At 40.1% G+C, this 15415-nt stretch overlaps 1 protein-coding gene across 7 annotated transcripts in view; it reads left to right on the forward strand.

The window, feature by feature from the left end:
• Positions 1-15415, forward strand: part of zbtb46 (zinc finger and BTB domain containing 46) — a 79682-nt gene that overhangs the window by 54403 nt on the left and 9864 nt on the right. For 3 of the 7 annotated variants that reach the window (XM_077213954.1, XM_077213953.1, XM_077213955.1), the window contains 4 exons: positions 797-1066; positions 7743-7972; positions 9302-9341; positions 9450-14033. In XM_077213954.1, the coding sequence (XP_077070069.1) occupies positions 797-1066; positions 7743-7972; positions 9302-9341; positions 9450-10048 (1139 nt within the window). In that variant the 3' untranslated portion in view covers positions 10049-14033. Of the gene's footprint in view, positions 1-796; positions 1067-7742; positions 8204-9301; positions 9342-9449; positions 14034-15415 lie in introns of those variants that run through there. The other 4 variants (XM_077213958.1, XM_077213956.1, XM_077213957.1 and 1 more) reach the window with 2 other exon arrangements.

Here is a 15415-nt window from a genome sequence, read left to right on the forward strand (position 1 = left end):
TTTAATTCCAATTTCAATTCTGATTAATTTGGGTATATTTCAGTCTTAAAGTCTCAATGAATCAGAAGGAGCGACAGATATTTTCTTCAGTATTGTGATGTACATCCGAGCAAAACGTGCTAAATAAAATGTAGGGCTGGACTTGGTTCAATCAATTGGTTGTTAATTGGATGGAGCAGATCTGAATGCAAGCTTGCAATCGATTTTAAGAAAGATTAGGCGAACAAAATGATTGGAGAAAACCTGCATACGGCACCATATCTATATAAAATAAGTCTGCTGTTTCACCAGAAGTTCAAGTTGAGACATTTTGATTAAAAATGACATGGTCAACATAACAAAAAAAGAAAAGAAAATTGTTCACAGAAAAATCAGTGACATGCATTTATAAAATAAATTGAATGAAAATCCATTTCATTTGTCAATGTTAATGCAGTTTTTCAGATACAAAATGGTAATTTGTCTTTTTGATCCATTCATTAAAATAACCTGGTCATAAGATTTAGTCAAGTAATGAGATCAATCTTGGGATTTTAAGAAGTTCTACAGTATTGTTCAAATACAAGTCCCAGTTAATTGGAAAATATGGATATTTGTACACAGCCGTATTCGTCATGCTTAACATTTTAGTCCTAAATAAAGAATTAACACATTTTCAGAAACAAAATGCACTATCCTCTGGTCTAGGCCTGAACCTGTTCTTGCAAGTTAGTCGACAGATTCCCCATCTTGTAATGTGAGTGTGTATATTTGCGTCTTTAGATAATTTCTTAACATTCCTTCTCTTTCCTCTCAGGTGCAGAGGTGACGGAAGCCAACATGTCGGACAGCCGCAGCGAACGCATGGACCTCCTGGTCAAGCAGGAGGAGGCCGGCGCGGGGGACAGCGTGTTTCTGTCCGGGGAGCGGGACGAGGCCGTGTCCCAGGAGAGAGGGGGATCGGTGGCCAACCTGCGGGCTGCCCTCATGAGCAAGAACAGCTTGCTGTCTCTGGGGGCAGAGATGCTCGGAGAGGATAACCCGCTTCTGTTCGAATACCTGCCCAAGGGAGGACACTCTCTTTCCCGTAAGTCACACCGTGGTTCGCTGCTCTCACTCATGGAGTTTCCGTTGTCTTAGGTTTTGATAATCCCACTGGAACATAGATGTGCTCCTGCTAGAACAATATATGCTGTGTGTTATGTGCTATCATTGGTTGCATGAAGACTCTTCTATAGGTTTAGACTGGTCTTCATAAACCATAGGGTCCTGTAGGGACTTTTAGGTTCTTATCCGCTGGGCTGTATGTGCTATAGTGGAGTTTGTGTAGGTCTTCTCTGTAAACATTGATGTTTCTAGAGGATCTATAGGAACTTGTATGTGGTCCTGCTAGAATGTTAAAGGCTTTATGCGCTGTCATTGAGTGCCTTAAGAACCACTGTTGTATGTTATGTGTCCACAAACCTTGGAGTTTCTATAGAATCTTATACCATTGTGCTCTTGCTAGGATGGTAAATGCTCTTTTGCTATAATAGAGTGGTTGAAAGCTCGCTTATATTAACTCTTTCTGTATGTCTTTGTGTATCTCGTGCCCCTGTGTCTTAAATCCTATTAGTTGACTGTGCCCCTAGAGATTATCAAGTTTTTTTCATTTTGGGGCATCATATTTTTTCATAGTGTCATTATTTAATACAACCTGACACTATGATATAATGCCAGATTTTGTTTAACGAGACTGTGCTTTTCAACACTGGAGACAGTATTGACAGTTATACTTAAATATTAACAGAATTGCATGATGAAAAATTGACATTTAGAACATTGATAATACACATTCTCAGGAAATTCCATATGTGTGAGTGTGTGTGTGTGGTTCAGGTAAACCCTACATCATGGGGACAAAATGTCCCCACAAGGATGGCAATATCCAAAATTGGTGTCCATGTGGGAATATTTTCTGGTCCCCACGAGGAAAACAGCTTATAAATCATACTAAGTGATGTTTTATGAAATTCTAAAAATGCAGGAAGTTTTCTACTATGGGTATGTTTACGGAAAGTCACCATAGAACGTGGAAACCCAACGTATGCGTGTGTGTGTGTTAATATCTTTTTTTTAATGATGGGACAGTGAAAAATGATGTGATGTCTGCTACCCTGTAGAGATGGTTTGTATTGCAGTGTAGTCATAATGACTCTAGATGTAAAAATAATGTTTTAAATGGCTGCAGACAGAATGCAGCGTTGAATTTCACATTTGTACTTCAATACATGTAATACAATGTACTAACTGAGAAATAGCATAGCGTTTTTCATATTTATATGCATCCATACATATTCATATTCTCAACACGTTCTTTTGGTGAAGTGTGTGTGAGCTGTAGCATTTTTGTGGTAGAAAACCTCCTCCAAAAACACCAGAGCTTTTATGAATGGCACTGAAATTCATAAAAGCTTTGGGTTCGCCAAACCCAATCTTTGCCCACACTCGATCACTTCGTCAAAGTATTGAATGTCTGTGGGTCTGTGAGTGTGTCGTTATTTTTGGCTTCTTCCTTTGAGAGTTTGTGTCTCCTTGTCTCCTTCTCTCTCCCTCTGTCCTGGGTTGGTAATTGTCTCTTTTGTCTGTTTAAGTTCACTCTTGTGAATAGGAGAGGGAGGACAACTCTGAACCACTCCTGCTCTTAAAACCCTTAGGGCAGGCTCAAGAGTGTGTGTTTGCTGAACTACATTAAGTCTTAATGGCCACTCTTGAGGATGAAACACAGGGGCTGTCACTCACGCCACAGGAGCTTTTGTCTCCCAAACTCTAGCTAAAAGACAACGTAGAGGAGCATTAATCTGATCATCTCGCTAATGTACAAATCCTCATGCCTTCCACCAGCTCTGGCAGAATGTTCCTGTGATCTTTACTTCTGGCTTAAAGTCACCATTTTACTGTTTAGTGTGACATATTTCAGTAAAACAGGATATTCATCAAGAAAAAATGTTGCTCATGAATTGATTTTAATTGCGTATTGATTGGATTGTGAAAAGTGGACTCTAAATGATGTGGTTGGATTATAAAAGATAAACCTTTTTTTTGGGAATCATAAAAATCTAAAAATCATGACATCTGCTTTAACTCTTGGTACATTCATGAGGAAAGTAGCAATGCCTGATTCCTGAACAGACTTAAGTCAGATCTTCTTAATAGATGAGTTAATACAGTTCACATAATTGGTCTAAATGATTCATTCACAAAACGGACTGATCCGGTTCTCGAGTTCAAACACCATTTTGGTCACTCATAGCTAACATACGGCTTTAGAAATGCACAAGTTGTGTGGCCTGATTGTATGGTGCTTTATACCCTTTTTGAAGCTTGAAAGTAAATTATGTGGGTTTGAAACATGAGGGAGAGTAAATAATGACAGAATTTTCATTTTTGGATAAAGTGTCTCTGTAAGACCAGTGTATAATAATGTAAATAGATTTATTTCTTTGTGATTTTATTAGAGATATGAAAATCCATTATTTTTTGTTATTCGAATCTCAACATTAAACGATAATCACGGAAGATCTTGAGGATGTTCCACATGAAGGGACGTGTGTTGAAGTCGGCACAAACACAGACTCGTTAATATGTAACCGATCATCAGTATGGGGTTCTGCGCCCCTCTAAAACAACAGCGCTCGCTCAAGCGCACCGTGCCCGCTCTGACGGATCACTAGTCGCCCTCTTCTCACAAACTTCAAAGTAGATTTGTTAAAGTCTCTGGGAAAGGAATTGATTTGATGGGGCCGAGCAGGTCACGGCGGGTCCCCTTGCGTCCTGCAGGCTGCTGCGATTAACCCAGATTGTGTGTTATTGGCTGATCCTGGGTCAGGTTTAGTGGTGTGACTTGCTTTAGGTGTGTGCCTGTCTTCTCCATTGATCTATACACACTGACAGCAGGCTGACAACCTGTCCTCTTCAACGCCACTGCTAGTCTCAGGGGAGTGTGTGTGTGTGTTTTCATGCGTACGGATATACAAATTTACACTTACTAGGAATCACTGAGTTGTTCCAAAGAACAAGCTACACAGTCAGTGTACAATCCAAACCACATACAATACAGTCTAAATAATAAATGATACACAGATAATACTACAACACAGTAAAATATACAGTGCTGCACAATATACACTACTGCACATGGGATAGTATGCATAAAATATATAGATAACTAAATAGGTTATGAGTAGTAATATACATATACCATATTAATACTGTATTCTGTCCTACTGATTTTGTCCTTACTGTCATATTTGTAGATATGTAACAAGCACACCTGCATTACAAGTTAAATTTGGACACACTTTTCACAATTTTTTTCTCATTGTCTTTTAAAATATTGATCAAAAGGTTTATATTTTAATTATTTTATATATATATATATATATATATATATATATATATATATTATCATTAAAATGTGAATTTTGATAAGAAATGGAAAAATGGGATGTATGTAATGATTTCATACATTGATGACTACTAATAATGTGAAATGTGGAAAATATTTATTGTTGGTGTGCTCAAACTTTTGACTGGTAGTACATGCACTATTACATTTAGAATACCTTTTTCTTTTTCTCTTATCTTTAATCAGTTGATGTACTTTCATATTTTCTCAAGATGTTTAGAAATAGTGATTGGCAATGCAAAAACTAAACTGATATTGGATAAACACAAACTCAACCCAACCTTAGATCAGCCCTCTTGATTGTAAAACATTTCTGAAGTATTGACATAGACCAACTGAGCAAATTCAGTTTAAATTGCTATAGATGGGACATGGTGGAGTGCATTTGGAGATTAGTTGGAACCAAGTATATTCAATTGCTTAGCTTAGGTGGAATTCAAATGAAGGGGCTCGTAATTGTGCATCTGTTGGGAAGCTGTCAGCAGAAGTGAGCTGAATGTTTGGCCTGAAATTTCATTCAATTAGACCTGAGCATGTGCCTTCCTGGTTGGGTGTAAATCCTTCGCTAATGAAGGTAAAACTGTCCCGCAGGTCAAGCTATTTCTCTGCTTCCTTTTTTGCAGAATTCATAGATCATTACTCTTTTCGGTGGGTTGTAGCTAGACAGTTTCGTGTTTGACAGTTTCGTGTTTTGCCCATGCTAAACATAAGCTGCATCCGAAACTACTATAACAGTAGGCAAACAGTATATGAAAAGAGTAGTATGTGCAAATTAACAATATACATAAAACAGTAGGTGAAAAGACCTACTACTTTAGGTGAGATACGGCCATAGGAGAAAAGTTGTGAATGGCAGTTAAAGGTGGGGTATGTGATTTGGAAAACGACTGCCAGATTTTGAAAATACACAATTCAAATGGTCTTACCTTCTTTCCTCCAACGCTGGCTCTGACTCCACCCATTCGAAGAACATGGACGCGCAATCATGCACGAGCGAAAACTCAGATGCGCGAGAGATTGTAATGACGGTTTACTACTAATCATGGAACCGGCTTTACTGACGAGATGCGCATGCGTCACGAGCTTTGAGTATGCGCACGACGGGGTCCGCTGGGGGGAGGGGGGTGTGGTACGACCGTTTGATTGATGAACTTACTGTCCAATGATTCCAGGTGGTCTTGGAAATGATTGGCTGGAGTTTTTCGAGTCTCGCCCGTTCCACAGATGATTAAATTGCTTAATTTTCATTTCAGTGCTTCTAACTCAGAAGCCTGTAAGTGGGTTAGGAATAGGATTTCAAGTTATTTTGAAAAAATGGACAAAAAAGAGAATCACATACCCCACCTTTAAGTGACAGACGCTGGTAAATCACATGACAATGATAACACAGATGTAGTATGTCCGGATTACATTCCGGATTACATTCATACTATATGGAGTATGCCATTTCTGCAGCTATAACTCATGTAACAAATTGTTCTAAGAGTAACGTGTTTTCCAAACCACACAAAAAGCATTGTTACAAATTAGGTATCATTAAGGGAACGTAACATGAAGGTTTGTACCGTTTCCCTCAGAAAAGACATGGCAGCTGGTGGTTAACCTCAGTGTGCCAGTAAACCCGTGCTAGTTTCCCTTAAGTCTGGGGTATCATGAGCTGTAAAAATAAATGATTTCCAGTATCCTCTCATCTACATTCAGATGAGAATTTTCTCCCTGTAGATTCCATTAGATTGGGAAACCAACCGTAGGACATGTTACTTTATTTAGATAACTAATAGGATAGAGGTTAAAGTTAGTTTATTTTTAAGGCAAAGCCTGAGACAAAGCTTTGCAGGCTTGATTAAAAACCCTGACCTTGTGATCAGTGTTGAAATATCTATTGTGATCAACAATATCTATTGGTGGTAATCGGGTCAAATGGCTGTCCCAGATCCGATCATTCAAACCTACACCACATTTTCACTTACCCCCGAATAAGTTCCTGGAAAGTTTTGCAACATACATCAAAGCACCTTAGTGCACTTTAGTTGTGAATTTCACAAATGAGAATGACAATGGATTAATGTTTAGATGCGAACCATACATTTGGTTTCAATAGCTGTTAATTGACGAGGAGTTTGTAGCACACATTGCAGACGCGAGGAAAGAGAAATGAGGGGGTGATGTGTGCTGGATGGGAGTGGACGGTGTAGGAGTGGAGAATTCCAGGAATCTGTTGGTGGTTGTGCATTACTGTAGCATGTGCATCTGTCCACTTAGCTCTTAACCAGCAACTCCGGCATATTCCCAACAACAGGAGTCCACAAACATTCTTCTCCTCCAAAAAAAAAGAAGAAAGACTAGATGAACATTCAGAAACCGTGGCTTGAAAGTACCTCTCTCACACATACTGGCTGTTCATATGACCTTGTATATAGTATAGATCTAGTACAGGTCTAATCAGGAAAAACATTTGTTATAATAATGCAGGGTTTCAATGTAATACAAGTTCTTGTGACAGACAAGTAAATCACAAAAACTCTTTTTCAAGAGTCTGATGCAGACTGACATCTTTTTGTCCATTGCGAACGCAGTATCAAGTCAAGTAGTTTGAAAAGCTTAAAAAAGGTGAAACTTGCTAGGAAAATTCCTTATTACAAAATCACATACTGTAGGGCATGATTTATTATTTTTAAGCATGTCATTTTTTACATTTTACATTTATGTACTGAATTAACACATTAAATTGACATGCCTAATTATTGTACATCAAAGCTTTTTTGTTCTATACAGTAATTTAAGACAAATCATCCATCGAAGAAGTCAAATAAAAATGTCACATATGTCCCTTAACATTATATAATTGGTGTAAATATTTCATTTTCCTCTGAACCTTTGCTACTCTTGGTGTCTGCCGAGTAAGGCAGTTACAATCTATTTCGTGTACGTTTGAAATTTTTGCACGGATTCTGGCAAGTAGCCTGATGTGTGTTTAAAATGAAGAGAACTTCCGCCATCATTTAAAAGCCTCTTCTTTCCTATTTCTTTATGGCTCACTTACACACACACATACAGCCATCCCTTGTGTGTGCACGTGGGTGGATGGAGAGGACCAAAAAAACTGAGCGAGAGAGGCCAAGCCCTAACCCCACTCCGGTCTCTTCATCTCTTCCCTCCTCTCCCTCTCTGGTTCTAAATGAAGGCTATGTGTGCCCCTTGCCCCTCCTCCCTCCTCCTCCTCCTCTTCCTTTCCCTCCTCTCTCTCTGCTGCTGTATGGAAGATGGCCGCTGGTCTGAAAGTAGGTGGGTGAGACTCATTTCCTGTGCTCCTCAGGGCCTCGTTGCTCCAATGGCAGCAGCATCTCCCACCATCCAGGGGCCCTGTTTGGTAGCAAACACGGGGAGTCTTCATCTTCTCCTCAGTCTACTCTTCCTCCTCTTCCTCTTCTACTGCCGCCTCCGCCATCTGTGCTGCGGCCCCCAGGGGCCCTCGGTATGTCACAGACTGGGGGCCCTCCAGACAAGCTCAATGCGGAACAGGCCCTGAAGGCCTCACCCACTGAGGTAAGTCCAACAACACCCTATAGGCCACTTATCCTTCAGATTTGTGTGTGTCTCTTGGTATATACTGCATCCTCTTTATTAAGAATCTGTCGGATTTCTGTAGATTTGTTGCTTTTTTTCTTCTTTTTTTGCATTGCCAGCTCTGTTGTTGCATGTTATCTGTTTCTTTTTTTAATTCATGTTTCTGCTTTTTCTTCCTGTCCATGAGAAACGTGGATCAAAAATGCTTTATCCATTGATGTAATCGAGTATTTAAGATGGAGGGGACCAAATGTAAAAGTTATATTTGGACAAGAACCAATGGGTTATGTCCACCTTAATATCTTATATCTTAATATCTAACCCATTTTACCATATTCACATCCATTCTAAAGAATTCTACATATATACCCCCCCCCCCCCCCCCCCCCCAAAAAAAAAGAAGTAACCGACTTAAGGATGTCTATCGTCCTCAGTGCACCCTGTACATTTGTCTTCCGCAGCTTCTGATCTTCTGATAAGAGGGGGATCCAGGTGGTGGTAGAAATCAATAGAGAGGGACAATGCAGTGGGGCAGGGTGGGTTTTTGGGTTTTGTTTACTTAAGAGTGAGCAGGAAATTGCATTCTCCCTGTGTGTGCTGAGGTGGCATTTGGTTTCGCAGGACCTCCCCCCCAAGAAGTTGTACCATCTCTGTGGACAAGCCATCTGTTTGCTTAAACCATAATGTGTCACTCTTACGCAAGGGAGGGTGGAACAAGAATAAGGGGGAAGGGCCACACCTATACACATACAAGTTGCATGCATCTCAGAGGACGGTTGAAAAAACACAATTGGATCTGTAACCCTCCACCTTCCAAACAAACACACACCTCTCCTCATAGACAAATATTAAATATCCCCTTGTGGGCTAGGGGCTTCTCTTTGTCTCCACAAAAAAAAAAAAAAGTGACCGACTTAAGGATGTCTATCGTCCTCAATGCGCCCTGTGCATTTGTCATTCTGTGAATAAATTTGTCATTCTGTACGTAATATAACGTAAAATATATTTTATGTAAAATGGGCCAATGAGCCAAGAAAAAATACTGGTTAAAATATTTTTGCAGGAAAGACCGTCAGCTTTCTTTGCATGCTATTTATTTATTTTTTTGTTTCTCAGGTTCTGTTGCTTCTACTGTTTCTTTGCTTTTCTTTTTTCCTTCAAGGCTCACTTCTCTCTCCTCGTTTTCCAGTGTGTCTGTTTGTGTGTTTTACCTCATGAACTTGCATGCCTCAGGAGTACACACCTCTATACAAACCTGGGATCAGAAGTACACAAGTGTTGATTTGCATGTTGTGTGTATTATTACAGGAGGAAATGCAAGAGGAAGACGACAATCCAAATAATGCAGGTATGTGTGGCGTCTGTGACGCCGATGGCCCGCCACATGACTGCCAGTTATTTTTTCACATACATAAGCCGATATCCTGGCGTTAGTTCTCACCTCTCTCTCTCTCAGGGCTGGAGCGCATCCAGGTTCCTGTAGAGGAAGATCAGATGGTGGAGGAGAAGCATGGAGTGTGTGTGGCGGAGGTGCAGGGCGGAGGGCCGGGCTGGCGGCAGGAGCTCGCCTGCTCTCTGTGTAAGCAACTGTTTAGCAGCCTGCTTCAACTGAGACAGCACGAATACAGCCACACACTCTCGCTCATGGCCCTCTCGCTGGACTGCCTCGACCACCATCGCCCCGTAGTGGCCGCGTCCCCGCTCAACCCTCCGCCGGCGCGCTACCACTGCTCGCAGTGTCCCGCCAGCTTCACCCTCAAGTCCAACGCCGACCGCCACGAGAAGACCATCCACCTCAAGCGGAAGCTGATGCAGTGCGTTTACTGCCTCAAGCACTTTCGCGACCGCACCGACCTGAACCGCCACCTGTCATCCGTGCATTCCAGCGAGCGCGTGTACACGTGCCCCGCTTGCTCCCGAACCTTCAGCACGCAGAAAAACCTGGCCACCCATGCCAAGGTTTGCTGTCATTCGGGAATCTCACCCAGCGAGCAGCTGTGGAACCTGCACAGCTTACGGGAAGATGACCACGGCCACATCCGTATAGACAACTGATTCTCCAAACCAGCAAGACTCTTCATTTCAATAAGGGAATGTTTTACAAACTTCAGGTCATCCCAATTCAGGCCTTTCCCCAATTTTGGGCCACAGCACTGTTGATATTTCTACCTTTCTTTTTAGAGTATGTCAGATTTATATGTTTTTGGAATATCTAAACCGTCAGGTTGTTTTATGACTACTGCATATTTCTGCTGATGGGCACAATTACTATGCAAAATAAAGACGTGTTATGGCATTTCTCTTGTCGCATATAGAGCTGTCTGCTTTTTGTACCACGCAGGATTATTCAAGTTCTCACTAAAGACTGGAGAACACAGTGATGTCGGTGCATTGGATGCCAATGCCTTTTTTATTTTGGGTGGGATTGCACCCGTCTACCAGCGAACTAATCTTATTATGCTTAGACTGCAATACGGACTCAGGCACAAGGGTCTCTGTAACTCGTCGAGATGTTAAGTAGTGAATTCAGCTGTTAAACCTGTGCACAATACTGCCCTCTGCAGGGGAATCTCTCTCTTGCATTGTGCGCTTGAGTGGAAGGAGATGATTAGGGATGAGGTAAGATTAGGGAATGTCCTAAATCTTTCACCCTGCTATGTCTTTTTCAAATGGGTGTGCATGACTATGCGAGTACACTGAATTATGTCAGTAATTAGCTCTTCTCTACTCTCATGCTGACCCTAAATCACAAAGAAAAAGGAGATGTAAAAAGAAAAAAACGCAAGTCTTTTTAAGTTGGGTGATCTCACACTAGTTTCTAAGGGCCCTTTCACACCTACCTTGTTTGGTCCAGATTTTCGGACTTTTCAGTTTGACCCGAATCAAAATTACAGGTGTGAAACCACCCCCAGACCACGGCCCGGACCAAACAGACGAAATTTGGTCAGACGAAAAGAGGTAGTCTCGGTCAGATTCAAACTGAACAAAGGTTTGGTTCGTTTCTAGTGTGAAAGCATTTTCTGTGTGGTTCGGACTTTCAGACCATTTACAGAAAGTTCCGGTGGTTCCCGCATAGCCAAAGAAGATAGAAGATAGCAGGAAAAATAACATAATATTCACCAATTTTTAGGCCCTATTAAATCATTAAAAATATTATTAACTCATGCTAAATATAACACATGCAAGAAGGTTGTATAAAATAAGCAGGCAAATGTCTTTATTTATTTACTTATTTATTTATTTAATCTGCAATTAACTGTTAGGCTATATGTTGACATTCTGCAGGCCTACAGCTGTCAGTAGGCTGTCATGAATATTTAATTTTAAATTTTAAATGTTGTTGTTCTATTTCTATGCACGGAGAAATGCATTGAAATAAGGACACAATTATAAATCAGCCGTGACAACTCATCTTTTGAAACAGACGCCCAGTATGGAAACAAACTGCCATTCACCTTGGTCTCTCCCCAAATGGAGCTGCCAGGACTTGCAGGATAGCTTGCAGTCTTCTCCTCCTTTCCTGCCGGCGACGATAAAATGTTCGCACGACGAGGACATTCATTTGGCGAATATGAACTAGACTTGTGGATAGTTGGTGCTGCAGGTTGTAATGCCATAATAATAACAATATAGTTGCAACCAAATGCGTCTGTTCATTCATTGTTGTCAAAGTTACCCGCCGAATTGACGACACGCTGACGTCAGACGCGCGTCCATTAATAAACCAATCAATGTTAAGAAGCAGCCCACATAGATGATGACGACAGGACGCAAGTATGTCATGTAAAGTTCTTTAGTGCGCTCGCATAATTGCAATGTGAAACCAAACCAACACTAATCGAATGTAAAAAATGTATTAAAGCATGAACTTTAGTTCAGACCTTGGTGCGGACTTTCAGATGTGAAAACGCCCTAAGTCTTGACTCTTTAACACAGCCAGAGGAAAAGTGAAAGGGGATTTAGGGTGTTTTCTGGACCCTTGCTAACGTAGATGGAACTATGGTTGTGTTTCGAGAGTTACCCACTTTTAGTGACTGTTGAAGACGGAAGTGTCAAAAGTGAATTAAGATTTTTTTTTATCTTAAAAGCTGGCCGTGCCATTGAGTGACCATAAACTTGTCTAGTAGAGAGTTCTGGGAAAACTTCAAGGCAGTCTAATCTTGTAGTAATACCTGAAGGCAAAGATTTGCTAATTGTGATTTTCACACAACATATGTCATACAGTTATGACGTGTTTACTAGTGTAACAGTGGACGCTTACACACTAGGGGAAGCTCTGATGGAGCATTCAGGATGTGTTAGATTCATTTTGAGAGTGTGGAAGTGTTAGAAGTTAGTTTGAAATACAGCGAATTGATTTCTGAAACTCGATTCACCTCTCATGCCTGTCAAGTGCGCATTGCAGCAAAAGTTAACATTTGCACAACTTTTGAGTGTCACTGGCATTTTTTCTCTGTCTTTGTGACGGACAGTCCTAACTGAAATCAATAGTTTTGCAGTGTTTTCTGATGCAGGGTAAACTCTACCGTGTAGGCGGCCTTATGCAGTAAATCAAATTTGGCAGTAACTGAATGTGTCAACATTATTCTTACTGACACCGCAGTGAAAAATAAAGGGGGATTGTCACACTAAAACCACCCTAAAATTATACATGAGTATCCCAATTTCCTTTTTTTTCTCCTCAGAAAATATGGAGATGTTTGTTTGGCATCTTTGTGGTCTTGAAGGTCTTGATCACGCTCTGCTCTGAAATACTTTCCAATATCTGTGTCGTATGTAAAGCTTTGTTGCATTTCTTCGTCAATCAAGATGTCTGCTTGGAAAACAAATTTTCAAGTTTCAAAGTGAAAGTGCGATCTAATGCTTATCTTTAAAACTGTTAAGCATGGTGCTGTGTTGTAGAGCTGTCAAATTGGCTGAAAAACTACATTCGATTTTTTATATTTAAATCTTATTAATATTTGAATTATTCAAATTTAAAAGGCATTATTTCAGTAATTGGGGGGAAAAGCTTTTGGCTTGTCTCCTGAGGCCACAAGAGGGCACAATGAGCAAAATATTAATGCACCCCATTAAATTGTTTATTCAAACCAATGAAATAACATGACTGTGTAAAAAAAGTGCATAACGTTTAAACTAACGTTTATAAATCAAATCTAATTTCGTAAATTGCATGAACAATTTTGAACAAAACAGCACCATGTATTTATGCATAGTTTAATACAAAAGTGCCGAAGCGACGATCACACAGAGCACTTTTGTGTTTAAAAACATGAGATCCAGTGGAATAGGAAAAAACCCGCAAAGTCTCAAGACATGTTTTTTAAAAGTTGAACTTCTTTTTGAACTCTACATGGCTTTCTAAACATGCGGCTCTCTTGTGCGAGACGCAAGTGTAACGGTCAAAGATGTCTGTCTAGCGCATGTTTACAGAGAAAACAATGGAGAAGCAGCGCACAAAATGCGTTCTCTGTGTGTGAACGGTTTTAACAACCAAAACCTTCTCCGCATTGAGCTTCTCTATTTCTGCAATGTTTTGAATGAACAACGCAGCAACGCCACATCAAGTGGGTCCAACTGTATAGGCTAAGAAAAACATTAAACGCAACAATGACTCTTGTGCTTTTCCACCGTTTTGTGGATTTTTATTTTAAATTTGACAAATGTTCGAAATTGGAATTTTTATTTGCCACCTCTACTGTGTTGAATGTGGGGTGATTTGTGAAAGGAATCACTGTTCAGCAACTATGCAAAGAGAGAGAGAGATTTGCACTGCAAGTTTTCAAGGTCTGAACACTTTCTTCTCAGGAACTGAAATTGAAAAAAAAACTGAAAAATATTGTTTCAAGAGGACTGAACGGTGGGTGTGAAAACGCATCAGAAATCTCAGTCACAACTCTTTTGAATTGCACTATTTTTATTACCGAAATGAATTTAAGCACAGATTTCTGTAAATGATGTATTCTGGAATAATTCTATTGTGTAATTGGTTGGTTATAATTTTGTAGATAATAAATTTTGCTGTAAAGAATCATGAAAACTGTGTGGTTATTGAATTATCAAAGAAAGTAAAAAAGAGCACAAGCTACACATGGGAATTGTAGTACTACAGTTTTGTATAGAGGATCGCATGGGGTTTATTTGCTACCTCAAATTTCAGCTTGTTGTCATAGATCAGGTGTTTAAAAAGTGTAGATTGTCAAAGTACCAGGGCAGCTGTTCATATTCTGAAGTAGTAAATTTGCTCAACGGACACATGTTGGTGCTCATCAGGTCTTTCATGCATATGGATTACAGGTAAACCTGGGCTTCGGGTCTGTTCTTACCTAAATGTTGCCCGATCGGCTTATTAGCTGAGCCAGTCTAGATCACTGTCTGATGAGATTACAGTCATCGCAGTATGAAGCATGGTTGCCTCTGTCTGACTCTTTTGCTAACCGAAGATGGAAGAATTAGAACAAGAACATGTGGAATTGATGTTTGGTTTTGTGAGTTTGGGTTGACAATTTGTGCAGCAATTGTTCAGCAAACAATGGGATGCTATGCTATGCTGCGTTGTGGTTTTTTTTATCTTTCTTTGTTGAATTTGAGCAGTAAAATCTGTTTCGGGGCTTTGGTTGCTAAGGAAACTGTCTTTTGGGGCTGGTTTTGGTAGCTAAGGGCAGGTGAGTTAGGGAGAGTATCTCTCGTGCAGTTTGTAAGTGATGGTTAAGCATCGGCTATCTTCAGTGTCTGCCACTAGATGACGGAGTGAACGGATTGGAAAGAATGTACAGTAACTGATGTGAAAGTGCCATTAATAATACCATTATGATGAACACTGACCATTTATGAGTGACCTTACTGTACTTTTTTGCACTGAATACTATTATAAAATAGGTTGCACTTTGTTTTATAGTATGTATATGCACTTGTATGTACTTTCCCAAGGCAGTACCGGGTAATTTAAGGTAACTACATGGGTTAAGGTAAGGTTTAGGGGTAGGTTCAAGGTTAGAACCTAGTTATTACCCAGTTATTGTAGTTACTATAATATATACATGGGGGAAAGGAGTAGAAAATAAATTGCTACCATTAAATAAATTAAAATACAGGTAAAGTGCTGTGCAAAAGTCTTAGGCCCGTTAGTATTTTAGGTTTCTTCGAGCGTCTTGAAGACGTCGCCGCAGTCCTTCTGGATTTAGTCCGTCTCAGTTTTTCTGTTTCTTCATGTAATCACAGACAGACTCGATGATGGTGAGATCAGATCATATCGGCTGTAGTCAGACTCCTTGTGCATTCAGAAATCTCACTGGATTATTACAACTAATGGCAAAAGTAATGTTTGATCATGTAAACTGATATTTCCTACTGACACACTACTGCGAAAGATATAAATAACTGTCCTAAAACATATTTTTTGTGAAAATACTAACGTGCCTA

This window comes from Siphateles boraxobius, unplaced genomic scaffold, assembly GCF_051911475.1.
Source record: "Siphateles boraxobius isolate OS27281-9 unplaced genomic scaffold, OSU_SipBor_1 68, whole genome shotgun sequence".
Classification (NCBI taxonomy): Eukaryota; Metazoa; Chordata; class Actinopteri; order Cypriniformes; family Leuciscidae; genus Siphateles; species Siphateles boraxobius.